This window comes from Bradysia coprophila, unplaced genomic scaffold, assembly GCF_014529535.1.
Source record: "Bradysia coprophila strain Holo2 unplaced genomic scaffold, BU_Bcop_v1 contig_687, whole genome shotgun sequence".
Classification (NCBI taxonomy): Eukaryota; Metazoa; Arthropoda; class Insecta; order Diptera; family Sciaridae; genus Bradysia; species Bradysia coprophila.
Window position 1 is genome coordinate 381,031 of NW_023503927.1, and position 18,770 is coordinate 399,800.

Genomic DNA, 18,770 nt, shown 5'->3' on the forward strand with positions numbered 1-18,770 from the left:
TTTGCTTCAGTTGTCTTTCAACTGGTCCACTCATACAAATATACTCGTCATTTACCAGTATTTATTTGGGTCAAATAGTTACACGGTCACGGGTGGTTAACCGTTTATAGAGCAGTTTTGTTTGTATGAGTCCACCAGCTGAAGCAGTTTCATGTCTAAATTTCGACGTTTCCTTCAGTAAAAGCAAGTCGCTAGTGGACGACGCAGTTTTGTTTTTCATAAAATAGATATTTTATTGACGAATATTGACTTAAAAACTAAAATTTTATTTTAAATCTCCATTCGAAATGAATGAATTGTCAACATTTTGTTCAAGAAATGTTCATTTCAAGATTTTTGCCATCTAAGGCGGTCTCACTTAATTTATGCGATTTATGCAGTTGATTGCAAGGTTGATTTTGTGAAATCAGTTCATATGTAGTAAATGTCAAAATAGTGACGTTATGTCGGTTTAAAAAAAATGGTTCTAGTGCTGCTTGATTCAAACTCTTTGGATGATTTGTGGGGGCGTTGTGATGAAGGCTGCTTGAACCTCTTGCATATAACGGAACACGATGAACATGAAAATGACTCGAATCAATACATTTACAGAAGTCAAAACGTATTTCCCTGCAATGCAGCCTAATACGACGTTAATCACAATGAAGACGAGCCAGACAATTTGCCAGGAATGACCACGCTTATAAGCATCTTCTGATTCTCGTCCCTGTTCGATTTGTATTTTCTTAAATATTGAGTGGGCTTTAGAAAGTAATTGAACAAAATACCAATTTTGTAGCTTTGATTAGCTGTACAGCTGCCCATAGACCGACGCCTGTCTGTATAACAGTAATTGCAACAAAAAACCAGAGAGTCCATGCTGCAACTTCTACTCCCTCTGGTCGGTGTGCATGTGTAGATCTGTCAGAGATTGCGACAGTAACTGCACCGGCAAAGAAGATCATGAACAAGCACAATAGCAATTGCATGACTACGAAAATCTGAAAAATATTTTGCAAAGACGTTTTCACGAATGCAATGCACGCACTTGGATATGACGAAAAAGTTGGTCTTACCAAGTCGATAATGGCAACGATTTTTGCATAAATCCGCCATTCCGAATTGTAGTTGTTCGTCATATTGAGACTGTGTTTGACAATTTGCAGCTGAAATCGAGTCATAAAATGTTCCATTACCATTTTACGCTAAAAATGTCATTTACTCATCGTCAAGGTCATTATGGTGTTTTCAATAGACAATGGTGCCACTACACTACAAATCAAAGCTGTGTCAGAGTGTCACAAATTCGATTGAAAAGTTGCATTTAGGGTTCAATTTTTTGAGTTGATTTGATCGACAATTATGCGGCGTTTTCCATTGTAATCAGACAAACGCTGCATAATTGTCCATCCAATCAACGCAAAATTGATCGTGTGTTTTCGGCCTAACAAGCAGCAAGATTCAATCGCTTAGCTTTTTGAAAGAGTAAAAGTTTCTATAAGTCATTTCACACGTGCACTTGGGGGACATTCAAAAAGGACGTCCGCGACTAGGGGGTGGGGGGGAGGTAGCTGAAAACCGGACAGATTCGGACAACGGGGGGGGGGGTATTTACGAATTCGGACGTCCACTTTTCAATATATAACAAAATTGTCAAAAGTAACTTAGTAATGGCATGCGGTTAATCATATGACGATAACTTTTATAATTTTATTAACTTAGCCATAATCGTACACCCACCAGCGCCAGAGTTGCGAAAAGAATTCTATTTGTTTGGCATTAATGAACTCTACTCAATGTAGCAAAATCAAATTTCCTTCAAATTTTTATGCTTAACATCTACAATACCACTTAAGGTGATGTAAATTTTGAGCTGCTGAGAAAATAGGCTATGTGAATTTGACGTACATACACAATTTTAATAATATTGTTAATACCATTTAACAATAGCTGTTTTCAAGATGTCATAGGATGTAACTTCCAGTTTAGGCACAAATTAATAACACTATTTGTCGTAACGAAGCAATTTCATCATTTGTTTATAGCGGAAAAGGTTTTTTTTTCACACTGGTGCGTAAAGTTCGAGTTACGAAAACAGTTTTTTGAACTTCGGATTTTGCACCACGTGTATTTCCAAAAACGCAAGTTTGCCGAAGTGCTAGTACTTAACTTTCGACTTCTATTAACGTTTCGCTAATTTTTGTAATATGTGAATCATTAAAAAAGGTGGAAAATTTCATTTTTCGGACGTCCACCGGGGGGGGGGGGGGTGGTATCGAAAAGTGGACACATCCCAGCAAGGGGGGGGGGTGTCGAAAATATCGGAAAAACAGCGGACGTCCTTTTTGAATGTCCCCTTGAGGTCTATTCGACTTTTTCTCTTATGATGACGAAATAGTCAAAAAATGGTGAAAATGGTGCTTGAAAAAGTAGGAAAACGTAATTTACTCACATGTCAATTATATACTAAAGGTCTTGGTTGGGGTCCTAAAAATTTTTCGAATGCAATGCACTTTGATCGCGATACAAACAAAAGTTTCGTCTGTAACACGTTAATGTCTTCCACTTGACTATCAAACACAGATTGACGATTCTGCATAGAATTCGTACGATCTTTTTTCATTTCAACTGAAACATAAAGCATGTCCTATCTACATACACTCATAACGTAAAAAAAGCACAGAGGCGCACTTCACCAGGAATTTAGGTTTCTCACAAGAGGGGAAGATTAAGTGGATTTCTGTCTTTTTGTCTTTATACAAGACAAATTCTAAAGTTGACGTCAATAATACCAGGTGTGGAAAAGTATCAGGCATTTCTTCATACATTTCGTCAATTTGCGTTTCTGTTGCATTTTTCGCAGTGCAACGCACTCCAAGAACAAGCAAAAGAACAGATTTTGTCGTTTAGTTCTAGAGTGCGTTGCTATTTTTAGTAGTAGAGAAATGATAAGTTGGTAACGCCTGTGGCGAGATTAGAAAGAACATGTGAATGACAGTTGGCTCCTATGGTAGAGAATACGAGAGAATTGCATACGGAATTGGCTCCATTCTGTCCCATAGGAGCCAACTGTCATTCACATGATCCTTCTATCTCGCCACAGGCGTGCCTTATCATTTCTCTGAAAAACACTGAAGGTTACAAGTCAACTTGCTCTTTGGGCTCAAAACATTAAACTCCGATATAAAATCAGGCGTACAATAATTGAAGTCCAAATGTCAAAAATCATCCACGGAGAACCTAACCTGAAAATATGTGCAGTGAGAATGAGCTGAGCAGGCATTGTTCACGTTTGAAAATAGAAAGAAATGTTTCAATTATTTTCACGGGTTTCTTGTAAAATAATGAGCTTAAACACTTCTAGCATGAACATAGAAAATATTTGGAGGCTGATGAAATCACAGTTCTTTTTGTTCAGATAGATGACTTGTTTTCGTTGTATGAGTACAATAGAAACACTCCTCTTATCACTAAAGCCTCCAAATTTGACACTTGTCAAATCTGTGTTCATGCTAGAAGCAGTGCGGAGTTGAGGTTAGGGTTTTCTATGGATGTCGGTGCAGCTGTCAGTGTTCGGGCTTACAGTTACTAGGACGTGATCTATGTAAACAATCGAATTATTTCGTCACTTAGCATTATTTTCAACAAAGGCTGTGCAAATACATAACAGTTGCAAACTATTTACTTCTTAACCTAGGGGAAAAATCTGGAAATTTCATCTGGCAACGCTCTAGCCATAACTCATCCGAGATAATGAAATTTCCAACTTTTTTCCCTACGTCGACTCAACGTTTTTCATAGAATGAGAATTGAGTATTTCCCTATGCCATGCCACTTCTTCGATCAAAGCACCACCGCTACGATACATCCGGATTCAGTGGAAGTGTTCACTTCGACTACAACTTTGACCCATTTAAAGCTGCGCGCTGTGAAGGTGCGTCAAAATATCTCACTGTGCGTTTTCAATAATTTGAATTAGAAGCGCACTACTTAAATACTGGGGAAATTATACATCAGACTGAATTTTTATCGCTTCGCTCCCATTCAAAAAGAAGTCCAAATATTTACAGAAACAATCGACTCAGGACACAGCTCGTTAAGATTTAAATTTTTATTTAATGTTCGAACGAAAAGTATATAAATCAAATTGCTGCATAGCATTTACTGGCATTGAACATTTTAAATTTTCATATGAACCATGAATTATTGAGGTAGTTGTCCTTTTCTTTCTCCGCTTTCTCCCCTCAATTCCGGAGCCTTAGCTGATTGAAGAAGCCCACTTCGACAGTTACTGCCATACCATTGCCTTTAAGTTTCAACGGGATTTGTGTCCGTGCAGAACATTCAATGTGGAAATTCAACAACAAGTTGTAGAGAATCGCTTTGATTTGTAACAAAGCGAATCGGTTTCCAATACTGAAACATAAACGAAGATCGTCTTGATTAGAATTTCGTACAATAAACAGTTGATGTCACTCATTTTTGTCCCAAAGCTTACATTCAACTGGCTAGACTCATTGGCTGACATGTTTCCCTATGCCACAATAATAACGTCACTAAACGTTTATAAGCAAAAACCAGAGAAATGATAAGAGCGCAGCGCCATCTCTTATCATTTCTCGAGCAGGTAAACATGTAACTTACAATGGGAACGAATAAAAGGTTGAAGGGTCAAGTTGATTCACGGCAAAGCCGAAGTCAATTAACACGCTCAGCCTTGCTGTTACTCATTTTTATCCCGAGTTATATAAAGAATTTGATATCTGTGAATAGTACAGTTTCCGACGCATGTAGCGTCCCCTAAATTCAAAATAAGTAATTTGTGATTTACCATGCTCGCGGTCCCACTCCGAATGGAATAAATGTTCCTGGTCGAATATTCGGTTTATTTTCATCTGAAAAGCGTTCCGGATCAAAAACCTCTGGATTCGGATAGTATTTCGGATCCCGATGAATACCTTAAGTTCATCGTAAAAAAACTTTCAGCTAGCACAATGGCGCAATGCGCGAATACAGTCATACCATAAATCGGAAACCAGACTATGTCATTCGGTTGCAGTAGAGCTTTCGTGCCGTCATGATCTTCCATAACATATTGTTTATTAGTATTACGATCCATTATAACAGCAAGAGGCCATTTGCGAAGCACCTCCGAAACGACCATATCCAAGTACTTCATCTTTTGTAGTGCTTCAAATGTGACCGATTTTCCATGGAGCTCTTCATTTACTTCCACTATTTCTTTGTGCAGTCGCTTCTGAATGTCCAAATTAACGGCTAGCTCGTGACATACGAAGCATAGTGACATTGAGATGCCTGTAAATCCAGCGAGGAAGAATAATATTGACTGGGCTACCAAATCGTCTTCGGTCCAATCTAAGTCAACGACAAAAATGCATAGACCATTACATGTAAGCAAAGCAAACTTAAAATACTTTTCAGTTTCTCAGCTTTCCTTGCGGCTATAAATTCCGACACGGTAGCGAATCCCGTATCTTGATCACTTTCCTTGTCCTTTTCGTTGCTCAGTTTCCCCTCTTGGGCCAGCAATAACAGATTCAACATATCGTTACGTTCGATTTTCATTCTGCGGCGTTCTGCAACCGCGCTTCGAATCGCATTCCGAAAGAATTTATCTTGACTGTCAGTGATGACTTTCAGATTGAAAAGTTTAGCGATTTTCGGAAAACCTATGTTGATTGCTGCACGAACACCCTGTATTGCGTACGCCATTTCTTTTCCCATTTTAAAAAAATCGTTGTTAACCTCCTTCAACGAATTCATTTGAATACCGAATGCCGTCGATCCGATGATATCGTTAGTTAATCTCATCATTAACTCGCTCATGTCGAATTCGAGGCTATTGTCTGTTCCCGATTTGGAAGTTATGTCGTTTCGCACGAACGTATTGAACTCATTCGAACAATCCACCATAATCGACAGCATTTGTCTCATTTTACTGCCCGTAAATAGTGGACTCAATGTACCACGCATTTCCCGCCACTCTTGATTCGACATGGCGAATAACGTTCGTACTATGAGTGGATTCAACTCCTTATCGAACATTAAAAAGTGATTGACAAAACTGTCGAAATCTTTTATCGAAATTCGATTTATTAACTCAGGATCGTTTATTAAAAACGATGGCTTGCCGCCCAAATCATAAATTCCCACGAATTTCCGGTCCGAGTGCTTTTTGTAGACATCATAAAGCGAGTCGGGCATAGACTTCTTGCCCAAAATTAAGTCTAAGTTTCCGAAAATCGTCCCAAGCACTGGTATTCCTCGTTCAAACACAATATTTCGATCCGAAAAATAGTTCCAATTCCGTATTATGAACGTATAAATGATGCGCAATAAAGTGGATATGAGCAAGGTATATGCCAAAAAACTGGTTACACTATTGAATTCAAACATGTTTTGTTCGCACTAACGTATAAGAAGAACTAAATTCGACTAAAGTTATGGGGTCTTGTTGATGCCGAATGTGATCTCAGAACTTAAATGAGCGACATGATGAATATAAAGTCAAAAAATTAATTGAACAAATTCGTTGTCAATTGAGATTTTTAAGTGATTTTGATTCGAAGCTATGCTTATCTGACCGTGTGACGCATTCGTAGTGCAAATGTTCTCTTTGTGTGTATACATCACAAATGATTATATTTTATCATCGAGAGTATAAGGCGTTACCACATGGTTATACACAGAGAAATGTTGTGACTTTGGGAGAATAATCAATACATACCTATATTTACCTAGAGATATTTCTAATGGACAGGCTTGCATGAAAACAGCGCACTTCAGACTTGAGTGGTACTCTTAGAAGCAACGACGAAGTCGCGAGTTAGGAAAAACACAGAAAGTAGTACTTTATGTGGCCTACCATGGCAGCTGTCGACTGTGATCACTTTTGCTTGAAGTGAGTTGATGAAGTGTGTTTTTTGATTTACAGCAACAAGTTGCGAAACGAAATTTTTTCTCACTAGATCCTAACAAAAACGAGGATGTGCGGGAAAACCGGCAAAGCATGTGAAACACGCTTTTCCGACAATTTTCCTCAAGCTGAAATACTCTGATTCGTCTCGTCAATACCTTCCATTGGATGTATCACACACGACTTTTGAGCGAAAACATCCAGAGATATTGCTGACAAACTAGTGAAAAACCGGCAAAACTAAACTGTTCCTGGAACTTTACTTCAAACTTCTGTCGCTGTTTTCCGATGTTTCTGGATGTTTTCTGGATGGTGTGCGATATGTCAAATGGAAGGTATTGACGAGACGAAACAAAATATTTAATTTTTAAATCAGAAAATTAGAATACAAATCAGGTATGGCATGTCCATACAAACCGGAGGAAATAGTGCTTTCATATTTAAAAAAAAACTCACATTTCAATTATTTTCATGGAAAGGTAAAATAGTTTATATTAAATTAAAGAAGGACATGGCTGCTCATACTTCACTTAATTTATTTTTAAAAGTGTAAAATTTTCTATGACAGAATACACTGTACCATATACACCATAATTTTCCTAGTTCGTTTGCTAGAGAGGGTTTGTTTTAAGAGGTAGCGACATTTTATTAGATGTGCGTACAGCGACACCAAACACGAATGTAACACGAAATAATTCACCATCAATGCTTTAGAGAAATATTTATGGAGAAAGAGGGTGTACACTGAGCAAAATTTCCTTCTTGCTATGCGTATATCATTCGTGCTCCCTGTTAAAAAGTGTGGTAAGGTAGTTATACTTAATATAATACGTGCGACACAAAGATTTAAAAATATAAATTTTATTAAATTCATCTACGGTAGACACCATATTAACAGTTGACAGTAATTATTATACATTTCAGAAGTTATTGGTAACAAATATTTCAAATTAAAAATCAACTGCTTCGGGAAATGAACCGGGGACCTCTGGATCATGAGCCAACGATCTTTCTAATGTTGCAGTACAGTAGTGTTGGTTGACATTTCTTATTGTTGAAGCGTACTTTGAAAGCCATAACGTGTGTGGCGGATAAGTTACCCAGAGCATGTGAAAACGCAACACACATAAACAATGATGACAACGTTTTTTTTAACATAATTGAACTTAAACATAAAGAATGAAGAATTAGTTACGACTTGGTGGCAAGATAGTTGTGAACTTGGATCAATTATAGATAACTTCAACTTAAACAACTTTTTGAGATGATTACGAAATGAAACTAGGTACTTATTAAAATTGAAAGGATTTTGTTGAGAATTTTTTTTAATTTACAAAAAAAAAATTTTGTCGTTTACCTTCTTCGTGTTACGAAATATCAATATGATGCAAATTCATTGTTCAGGACAAACATCCACTGTACACGTTTAACATACGTGGTGAGGGTTTCACTTCCGTCCCACTAGTAAGTTATTCACGTTCCACGTACATCACCACAATACGTAACACATGATTCATGTGACATGAATATTCAAATGTGAATGTGACAACCGAAATACGTAACTACGTTTTCAATATGTCTCACGTATAGAAAACAGTGTCCATGTATCATATACGTCAATGAAGTATATTACACCTCTCCGAGAAATTTTACACATACCCGGAGGAGTATTATCTGAATTTTCTTTTTCTGGGTGTAGGACCCGTGCATCCTGCATTGAAGCTACTGCCTTGATAAAAACTCCCGATTTCGCAACATGTCGTATACAAAGTGTTTGCAATTCCGTCGCAAGTTCACTCTCACTTTAAGAGGAATCTAGACTTGGCTAAATTGTTGTCTACATTTGGGGGCAAACAGATAATAATTTTGATGATAATTTTGGACTCGCAATATTTTTGGGAAAAGTACGATCATCACCATCACCATTACACCTTTCAATAGAAATTTAAATGTTTGTGGTGATGTAACTCAATATTTCACGAAAATTTACACATATTTTGAATTTTCTCGGAGTTAGGTTACATCACCACATTTAAATTTTTGCTGAAAACTAACACATTTTAACACCAAACGACGGTCGTACTTTTTCCAAAAAGGATGCGAGTTTAAAATTATCATCAAAATAATAATAATTTTGCCCCGAAATGTAGGTAACAATTTAGCCATGTGTAGCTTCCTCTTAATTGCAGCAGCTAGATGTGGACGTGACGGATGTCGTACTTAAATATGTAAAGATTACAGTTTGAGGAATATGTTTGTTTATTTGGCAAACTGTTGTACAATAGTGACCTGTTAATTGATAGTGTTTTTACAATTTATTCGTCACGCTAAGTATAATTACAACTTTCCGCTATATGTTTCAATCTTATAAAGTAGTTCGTGAATCCTGGATAAATCGAATCAAATTCGCACTTTTTATTAAATTCCACAACAAATTCCGATATGCAATGCCTCAGCAAACACCGTTTTTTCAAACACTGTTCCTGTATCGAAATCTGTTTCAACCGTTTCAATGGCTCCAGTATGGGTCCGTTGATGATCAATAAATTATTATCCTCCAAATTAACGGCTACAATTTCGGTATTTTGTTCGAATAAATCGCCGTCAATGTATTGCAGCTTGTTTCGGCGGAAAGAAAGTGATGTCAATTTGGTAAATGGTGCAAGGTCAAATTTCGATAATCTTCTCAGACCTGAATCTTCGAATTCCAACCACTTCAAATTTGGCATGAATGTGGCAATGTTCTGAGGAATGTAGTGGCATGTCTGATTTTTAACCCAAAAACCAAAAACATCTTCCAGTACTGTGGTAGTGTGACCGTTAACGCTCTTCACGACTTGGTCGGGACTTGTAACATTTAAATTTCTTACAAGACATGCTTTTTGGTTTACAAAGTTCCATTCGCACTGCAAGTCGAACGAACATACGAACGGAAGTATCAAATGAAACGAAATTATCTTTAGTGTCCTGACAAGAAAAAAAAATGATTAAAAAGACGACCAGATGAACAAAAAATAATTCACACCTCATCGTGAGCTAATCTGCTAGTATATTCGACTGATTAATCTGAATAAGTTCGTTTAGAAAAAAGCCAATTTTTAAAAGTTATTTAAATTGTTAGCGAACCTGTTTCTCTCACTACAACTTTAAAACTATTCTTCAGGTGAATTCTCAAGAGAACTCGATTACCTACCTTATGTTGATCGCTTAACCGGTTTTTCAATTATGTTTGTTCCAAACAGGATTTATTCCTGGAAAATTTATTGAATTTACTGGCAATTAAATGAAGGAATTGGACTTTGCTTAGATTTTTCGATCAATGAGAAGTAACAGGTACACATAGCTTGAAAGAAATTTTAATGGAATTAATTTGTCAATGAATTACGCTCAGTTAGAACTCAACTAGGAACAGTGGTGTTCGTGAACATACTGTTGAATCATCAACATTTCGGCATATCGTGCTAAGCGAACGACTTCACTATACTCAGCGAGCGATGTATGCATCCTCTGGATCAACCAGGTAAGTGGTAAAGAACAATCACACAAGGAGCTGACCCTGAATTGGCGTACAGTCCGACTAACTACGATACATATGATCAATTTGTACATTCAACAGATCTCCGTGGGACATTCACCACATTTCATTTAAAATTACTTATCCGACCTGCTAGGTGATTCATCTAATATTTGAGAATACCTGTTGAGATATTTGTGGTATACAAACTTGTCAATATTAGTCGCGTTCCTTTGCTGATGGTTTTTCAGAAAATGTGATGCGTTTCAGCGTTTTTGTGCTGGTAGATTCGTTTTTTTTTCTGTTTCGATCGGCCCACGTATGAATAACCACAGCTGCAACTTGAGGTGAGTGGGCTGCCCATAAAAGTGGGCTGCCCACGCCCATGGGCATCCCCACGGGACATGGGCACTTTACAATTTCGTGGGCATAGGGCGCAGCATGGGCACTTTTCAAAAACGTGTGATCCCACAAACTTAAGTCTTAAGAGTGATATCGCCAAAACTTGAACCAATTTTGGTGAAAATAAATACAATGGTTCGGCGATCCAGGCAAGCTATAGCTCGTTAGAATCGTCTTTCAATTCTAAGAAATAGGGATCTTTTAGTTTTTCTGTTAGTTTCCCATTTTCGGAGTGAACTCTTGAAAAGTCATAGCATGTCAAGGGGTGGTGAAAACAGTTTTTTTTGTGATAGCTCAAGATAGACATGTTTCTAAAAGTTGAAAATTTGTAGGAATATAGGCCTTTGGCAGACCTTCATAAAGAGTATAATCATCGGTATGGGCCGCCACCCGTTCTAGACTTATGACTCAAAATATGGTCAATGTTTGGTCAGTGCTACTGGCTTGCAACAGAATTTATCCGCGGAACTGACTATAGGGTGTTGTAGCTGGACTTACCCTCTTTTATTCCACGTATAAAAAACCCCAGATAAATTCTGTTGCAAGCCATAAAGTTAGTTGAAGTAAAATGTCGCTCCAGGAGACCCATATTTTTCAGTGTTTTCAACTTGTTTTTGGTCTTCAAACAGGCTGGAGCGATGGGAATGAAATAAACTAAATCAAAATTACATGTTCAGCTCGAAATTGTCCTGAACCGCGCGATCATTGGTCTTGAAAATGTTGCTTTCCTCCTTCTTCGTAGAAGGTGGAAAACCTCATTTCTTTTACTTCACAAAATGAACAGAAACTCAATTGCTTGCTACGAATATAGGTTTATTGTAAAGCAGAGATGCGCAGCGTTCGTTTACATATATAAAAAACGTTATTTTACACACATTTCCATATTGTGTGACCTCTTGTGAAGCACAAATTACATCTTGAGTGACCATTTATTGACTGTAAACGAAGTAGTCATTCAGTGACCAGAAGTACTCAATGATCTTTATGTCTATTGACCTGAACTTTGTCAAGAAATATCAAAATGTATCACCTTGCGTGTAAACTTCATTAAATGACAACCTTATTTGACATAATTTGTAACTTTATTTCGGTTAAAATTGGAAATTACAAACTTCCTCAAAAATCATTCGAGTAGGTCGACTTACCCACATATTTGACATTGTACAGAATACAATCCAGATTGCGAATAGGGCAAGTTTGGTATTTTTGGAAAGGTGCGGTCTCAGGCTATGCGATATAGTAGCAAATGAAGCCATACCCAGCAGTGGATGAGCTAGACATGACCAGAAAGCTTCCCGATGGTGAGAAAATCAGTCAAAGTTGTTAAATTTTGTTAAATGTTAAATTTCTTGTTAGTGCATATAATTGTTCGGTAGACTAGAGACAACCAGTATATAGCAATTAATTTCATTTTTAGGAGAACTTCCCATACATTTCCATTAAAAAATCTCAGGAATGTGGGCACCCATAAGAAAGTTTTTTAAGATTTGTTGAAAAAATTGAAAAACCCCCTCCCAATTTTTTGATATGTTAAATGGGATGTGCTAGCCTTCATTTTAAGCCAATAAAATAAAAAATCGGTTGGGGTGCTCATTGACAAAACCATAAAATTGGACTTTGATGCCTCAACCTGACTCACAGCTACAACCTTTCGACCCGACGATACTTTTATTAGAATCGTCTGTCAATTCTCTACAAACTACCATTAGATCAAAACCGACCGGGTCGTTTCATTTCGGTGTAAAATTTTCTGAAAAAGTCATGATTTTGAAATTTTCAAATTTTCTTAGAGTCGCCCCGAGCCGGAGATGTCGTTTTAAAAAAATTCTTCTTCTACGAAATGATCACCTTGAAATACCTATCGATAGCACCATAAACGTCCGGAAACAAAAATGGTGTGTCCGATAAAAAAAAAAATTTCACCTCAGAAATAGCGCATAGCGCAATTACGAAGCCCCGTACGATGTTCCTTTCAAATGAAAATTTTAATTTATTGAGTATAAATTCACATTGGGCCCTAGTACCGGCCTTAGTCCGAGGACCCAAATTTAATTTTTTTTCAACAACATTCTATTCGGCCTTTGATTACCTTCCAAATGAAACAAAAATTACGAAAGACGGATGAAATTTGCTCGAGTTGTATGTAAAATACACATAGGGCCCTAGTACCGGCCTTAGTCCGAGGACCCAAATTTAATTTTTTTTCAACAACATTCTATTCGGCCTTTGATTACCTTCCAAATGAAACAAAAATTACGAAAGACGGATGAAATTTACTCGAGTTGTATGTAAAATACACATAGGGCCCTAGTAGCGGCCTTAGGCCAAGGACCCAATTTTTTTTTTTCAACAACATTCTATTCGGCCTTCGATTACCTTCCAAATCAAACAAAAATTACGAAAAACGAATGAAATTTACTCGAGTTCTATGTAAAATACACATAGGGCCCTAGTAGCATTTCACTTCTAATGCCCTAACTCACCCGATTTAAAAAAACTTTTTTTTCCTGGATTGGTATTGACAATACCTATCATTTGGCATGTCATTTTCATTTCCATCGTTTGTTTTGCCGTAAATATCACCAAAAGACCTTAAATCACTTAGGTGGCCCTAACTCACGAAGGGCCGACCCGAATATGCCCATCTTCAAACTTAGCCTCACTATTTCGACTATCTTTCAGGAAAAAAAAATTTGAAATCGGATTTGATTTACTCAAGATATCGACGTGACGGACAGATGGACAGAAGGATAGACGGACAGACAAAATTTTTATTGCGGATTCGTCATCTATGAACATAGGCAAACACTTTGCCCTTACCGTCTGCTTCGGATTCCATCATTTACACACGGCATCGTAATCCTATAAGCCCCCTTTGTACTTCGTACGGGGCTAAAAATTCATGAAATTTGGTCAAAATTTACTCGAGATATTGACAAAATACTCCACGTTCACTGTACGGCCGAGTAGCCGGATAAGAGCTCACTCCAAGAGACCTAGCTCAAGCTCCGGTGAACATAATTTCATAAACTTTTTTTTCCTGATTGGTGACCTACAAGCAAAAACTGCTTGGCGCCTTGTACCTAGTTCACACCAAGGGGTCTAACTCACGAGTCGGTCATCCGATTTCCATAAACTTTTTTTTTGTCGATCGGTATTGTAAATACCGTTCATTTGACGTATCACCTGCAAGTGTCCGGAGATATGTCTGTAAAGCACGCATTGTGCCACAGCTCCGGAGGAGTCGATCCAAAATCACCCATCTTCGAACTTAGCCTGTCTTTTGACACTTACGGCTAGCTTCACAGCAGACTTGTCAAAAGTTTTGTTTACCTGTTTACTGCTGCGCCAAAGCACCTAGCAGGGTAATAGAGGTTTTTACACGTCAAATAGAGTAGTTTTTTGATACCAATAATACCATTAGTAGTCTTAATGGTAATTTTGCAATGACATTATGAAAAAAAGGTATGGAAATATTCGCATACTTCGATTAAAGTACTCCTATATTTTTTTCTATTACCCTGCTAGGTGCTTTTGGCTGCGCTCATAAAACACACAATCCGAAAATAAAATTGGAAACAAATTTAACTCGTGTTAAAATAAGTCTGTTAACCGTGGCCTTTATTCGGATTCTTCTTCTGTTACATAATCTAATTTTACTCAGAGTTCTTTCCGGTTTTTTATTCAAATTATTTAACATAACATTTTAGCACAACACGCGCATTAGAGGAGATTCGTTGTTTTGTGCAAACTTAATGAATTTTGTTTGTTTTTTTTTCATTCGATTCATTCAATAAATTGCTGATTATATTTCCAACGTTTCTCATCAATATGAGAAAAAAATGGTCAAAGGTGAGCTTACAGCGTAAATTGAAATAGAGTTCAGTTCATCGAAGGATCTGTGAATCTTCCTCAATTGCCTTCGACGATTCGTATTGGCTTGTAATTTTCAATAATTCTTTGTAAATGTCTGCTTGAGCTTTGTAAATATCTTCCTGAGCTTTACAAATGTCTTCCTGAGCGACTCTAATCGCATTCAATTCTTGGCTGTTTAGGACTTTATCCATATCTTGTAAATCTTTCTGTTTTTGGTGTTTGACAAAATTAAGAATTTTGTTAATGAGTTTCTCGTCAAATGTTACAGGTTGCGATGCATTCTTCCAAAACAGACAATCGTCATAAAGATACTCAAAGTTAGAGATTTTTCCGGTTTTTTGCATTAGAATGGTAACGTTTTCTAACATTTCCACTCTTCGTTTTACTTTTACGGCGCTCTGTTTATTCGGTGTTATCATAATTGTGGTCAGTTTAGGGAATACTTTGGCGTACGTCACCTTGAGGAACGAGTACAGACTCTCATAGCTACGTAGAGTAGAAATTCGTTTCTGTATTTCGACAAATTCAGCAACTTCCATCATTTCGTTGGTATCACTGATTGCTAAGGCGTTTAATAGATTGAACAGCACAATGGAAATCGATATCATGAATGCTACGAAAAGAATTCCTTGAAAATGGTCGTTTCCTCTAATAGTAACCGCACCAAAATCCGATAACATCATCCTAATAGTGGAAATTGTCGACAAGAAAGGATTTGAAAATCCTTGCTCCTCAGTAGCTCCACCGTTGCTCATTTCCGCTGAATTGTTATCATGATTCAAAGCGAAAAAGCTCATTCCGAATGCCAAAATAATAATCAGATATGGGGCAATGGTCTTCAGGAATGTTTGACACACTTTGCTCAATATTGCCATATGCAAGGACAATGAAAAAGCGGACACTTTGGAAAAGAGCTGAATACTCTGAGCGCCCATCAGTAGAATCATGATTACACAAACTCTCTTGAAAATTTTCCTCTCGATGTTCGCATTTCCGATAAGAACGAAGAAGGAGATAAGTATCAGCAAAATATCCAGCCAATTAATCGGCTTGAAAAAGTATTTCTTGTATGACATAGCACACTGAACAACCTCGTAGGTTGCCATCAACGTGAGTCCAAAAATTCCGAACCAATAAGACAGCGCATGGTCGGCGAAATGTTGTCGAAATTGAGTTTTCCATTCTTCATTTTTCCGAACACGATCCCATTCGCTAAAGACGCTGTTAATGTATTCGTCAAACTGTAAGTCGCTCCATTCGCTAATGTTGTTGTAGGTGTTGCTGCTATTGTTGTATAACCTCTGTATTGTGTCATAGTTTTTAAATAGCAAGTGAGTGATGGTATTGTGTGAGTTACTCATGGTCTCCGAACTACTATCGAAAACATAATCTTTCAGCTTTGCTTTAAGCCATTTGTCGTGAGAATCAAATGTCCTGTTGCAATGTTCTACGTCGTACTTGAAACTACTGGGAACATAGTGAAAGTTCACGATGATATAGCCCAAAAAAATCATGAAACCGAAATAGACCAGCAGGTTGAAGTAAACAATGAAATCGATTCTCCGCCACTTGAGCAGCACAAATGAAGCAATGACTGGATGTAAGATAAGTTCCTTTAATGTTGAGTTTGCACAAATTAAATGGGCCGGCGTGATCTCTGGCTTCTTTCTGTCGGGAGGCGTCAAGAATTTGTAGTCAATGTAAATTTCACAGTCTCTGTCGTTGATGTCCCCGGAGCACTTCATACATTCATCCAAGAACTGTTCAAGGGTGTCCTTTTTGATATAATTCAACACCGACTCATAACCGATGTAGGCCCCACGTATCAGCAGCTCCTTCACAATGTCATCGCATTCATGCTGGCAGGCGAAAAGCAGAGGCACCCGATTTTCAGAGTCGGCCTGATTGATTACGTCCAACGTGCATCGTCGATCAGCGATAATTAAGTCGAAAGTTTTCTGGCGATCAACGGGATCAATGGCTTCGGATGAAAATATTTGATGCAACAGATTCCTTTGAAGACTCATCGACTGAAATGACAGATTCTTGTTGCTAAGTAGGACCTTCAGGACTTGATAGTGTCCGATCGTACAGGCCAAAAATGCCGGTGTCATTTCGAATTTGCTATTTTTTGAAATTCCATTAATGTCCGGACCAAGATCCATTAAAATGGCAACCGTTTCGGGTAAATTCTTAACGATTGCTGCTTCTAATAGTTCTATGATCCCATCGTCCCGGTCCTTCGTGTCCCGTTTCCAACGTTCAAGATTATCGACCAATTGTGTCTCATTCCAGTCGTCAAGATGCTGGACCATGTAGTTCGTGTCAACAGTAAAATCCATTTTCTTACCCATTCGGGCTGCCAATCCTCGTTCCTCCATCAACATTTGGATTTCTTTGCTATTGTGCGTATAATAGTCGATTCTTGCACTGTCGATGATGAATTTTAACAAACCATTTTCCACGACCGGATTCTTCAACAGCAAATAAAACGGCGTTTCTAGTTGTTCATTCGGTAGATTCACGTTGCATCCGTTCACCAGCATGGCCATAATCATTTTCGAAAGTTCTTCGTAATTGTCAGCTGTTATGTTGTTACCCAACAGATGGAGGTAGTTGTTTCCTCCATCCGATTTTTCATTTATGATCGCTGAATATTGCGTCGCCACAAAATGATCGTCGCATAATGGTTTCGAAGATTCATCGGATTGCTTCAATATTGCGATTAGGTTGTCAGCGCTGTGTGAACCAACGGCATGGCGTAGTGGATATATTCCATCAGGATTTTTCTTTTGGGATGATTGGAAAAAGAAATCGAATTTCAGTAGAATTTCATGGAGCCACAAAAGAGGAGGTTCAAATCCTCAGCAATGAAAAAAGATTTAATTTCAAATAAGTGTCCTAGGGATTGAGGAACTATTTTTCGGTAAAGCATTTTTTCAATTTTCTTACATTTTCCTTAGTTCTCCCAAAAAATTTCTTGGGAAAATCTAGTAAAACGTCCAAAAATTCAAGAAAATATTTTCCAAAAATAGTTCCTGGATGTACTACGTTATAGGCACTTGAATATATCACCTTGTAAAAATCGCATCCATTGCAAACGCATAGCTCGATGAGTTTCCTCGAATTCGGTATTGTCAGAACTTTTTCGAACGTTGAAAGCCCGTCAAAACATTTCAGCCGTTTATTCGGATTCAATATCAGCTCATCTAGGATGTACTGAAATTGGTGCTCATTTCTCGACTCAATACACTCAATCAGAATGGACTAAAGTTGAAATTTAAAGAATTTTTTCGTTTTGAAATTTTGATTTTATTTTCACATTCGACAGAAAAAAATCACCTCAAATCTTTCGGTTTCAAAAACCATCTTCTCACTTGGTTATCAAAACTATCACTAAATCTACGACATAAAATGTCGACATCGCATCGTTTTTCAATTTGGCATCAAGCTTTTTGAATAACCGGATCGAATACCCGCAACATATTTTATCTAGACATCACCAATATACGAAACTATAGAGTAATACAATGAGAATTTGTATAAATTGAATTTTATTAACCCAGTACTATAGTGTAGTTTGCTGTATTTTAGTTTTTATATTATTAGTTGATGGATTCTGTCCGAATGATAAGAATTCACGCAGTATAAGTGTGCCTAGAATTTGAATTTTAAGTGAATGAGTCGACGGCAACAACAAACGTTGTACATAAACAGTTACAAGTCTTGATTTTTCGAGTTCAATGCTTTCTTAGCAAATCATCTTCAATATTAAAATTAATTTAAAAAAAAATCTCATAAACTGTGTTGTTTTGAAATTTGCTAATTTCAAGAAAATATACCGATAGTTCCACTTCCAATCTCAGCATAAAGAAATTGAAAAAGAGGAAATCAAAGAGGTTACGTAGCCTAGCTAATCCACTCTCTCTGTTCTCTGTGTGTGTAACGTATCGTGTTTGAAAATAAATTTTGAATCGAGTGTAGGGATGAGCGGGTGGGCCCGAAGATTAGGGTAACCCGCAAACCCGACCCGACCCGTCGGGTTTTGGGCGCGCGGGTTGT

At 37.5% G+C, this 18,770-nt stretch overlaps 3 protein-coding genes and 1 long non-coding RNA gene across 4 annotated transcripts; all 4 read right to left on the reverse strand.

Moving 5' to 3' along the window:
• Positions 1–354: 354 nt before the first annotated feature.
• On the reverse strand, positions 355–2,624 carry LOC119083523. The gene is made up of 4 exons (XM_037193242.1): positions 2,432–2,624; positions 1,056–1,145; positions 768–980; positions 355–706 (listed from the first exon to the last, which is right to left on the reverse strand). The coding sequence occupies exons 2-4, from the start codon at positions 1,116–1,118 to the stop codon at positions 482–484; spliced, it is 501 nt and encodes a 166-aa protein (XP_037049137.1). The 5' UTR covers positions 1,119–1,145; positions 2,432–2,624; the 3' UTR covers positions 355–481.
• Positions 2,625–4,105: 1,481 nt separating this feature from the next.
• Positions 4,106–6,493, reverse strand: LOC119083521 (probable cytochrome P450 9f2). The gene is made up of 4 exons (XM_037193240.1): positions 5,415–6,493; positions 5,002–5,355; positions 4,811–4,937; positions 4,106–4,395 (listed from the first exon to the last, which is right to left on the reverse strand). The coding sequence occupies exons 1-4, from the start codon at positions 6,394–6,396 to the stop codon at positions 4,224–4,226; spliced, it is 1,635 nt and encodes a 544-aa protein (XP_037049135.1). The 5' UTR covers positions 6,397–6,493; the 3' UTR covers positions 4,106–4,223.
• A 3,067-nt stretch (positions 6,494–9,560) lies between these two features.
• On the reverse strand, positions 9,561–10,043 carry LOC119083525. The gene is made up of 2 exons (XR_005088885.1): positions 9,942–10,043; positions 9,561–9,883 (listed from the first exon to the last, which is right to left on the reverse strand). It is a non-coding gene; the product is annotated as an uncharacterized LOC119083525 (long non-coding RNA).
• Positions 10,044–14,431: 4,388 nt separating this feature from the next.
• LOC119083505 (transient receptor potential cation channel protein painless-like) lies at positions 14,432–18,175 on the reverse strand. Its single transcript, XM_037193224.1, has 3 exons — positions 18,051–18,175; positions 17,784–17,975; positions 14,432–17,497 (listed from the first exon to the last, which is right to left on the reverse strand). Exons 1-3 carry the CDS (start codon positions 18,075–18,077, stop codon positions 14,720–14,722), a joined length of 2,997 nt encoding a protein of 998 aa, XP_037049119.1. The 5' UTR covers positions 18,078–18,175; the 3' UTR covers positions 14,432–14,719.
• Between the last annotated feature and the right edge of the window lie 595 nt (positions 18,176–18,770).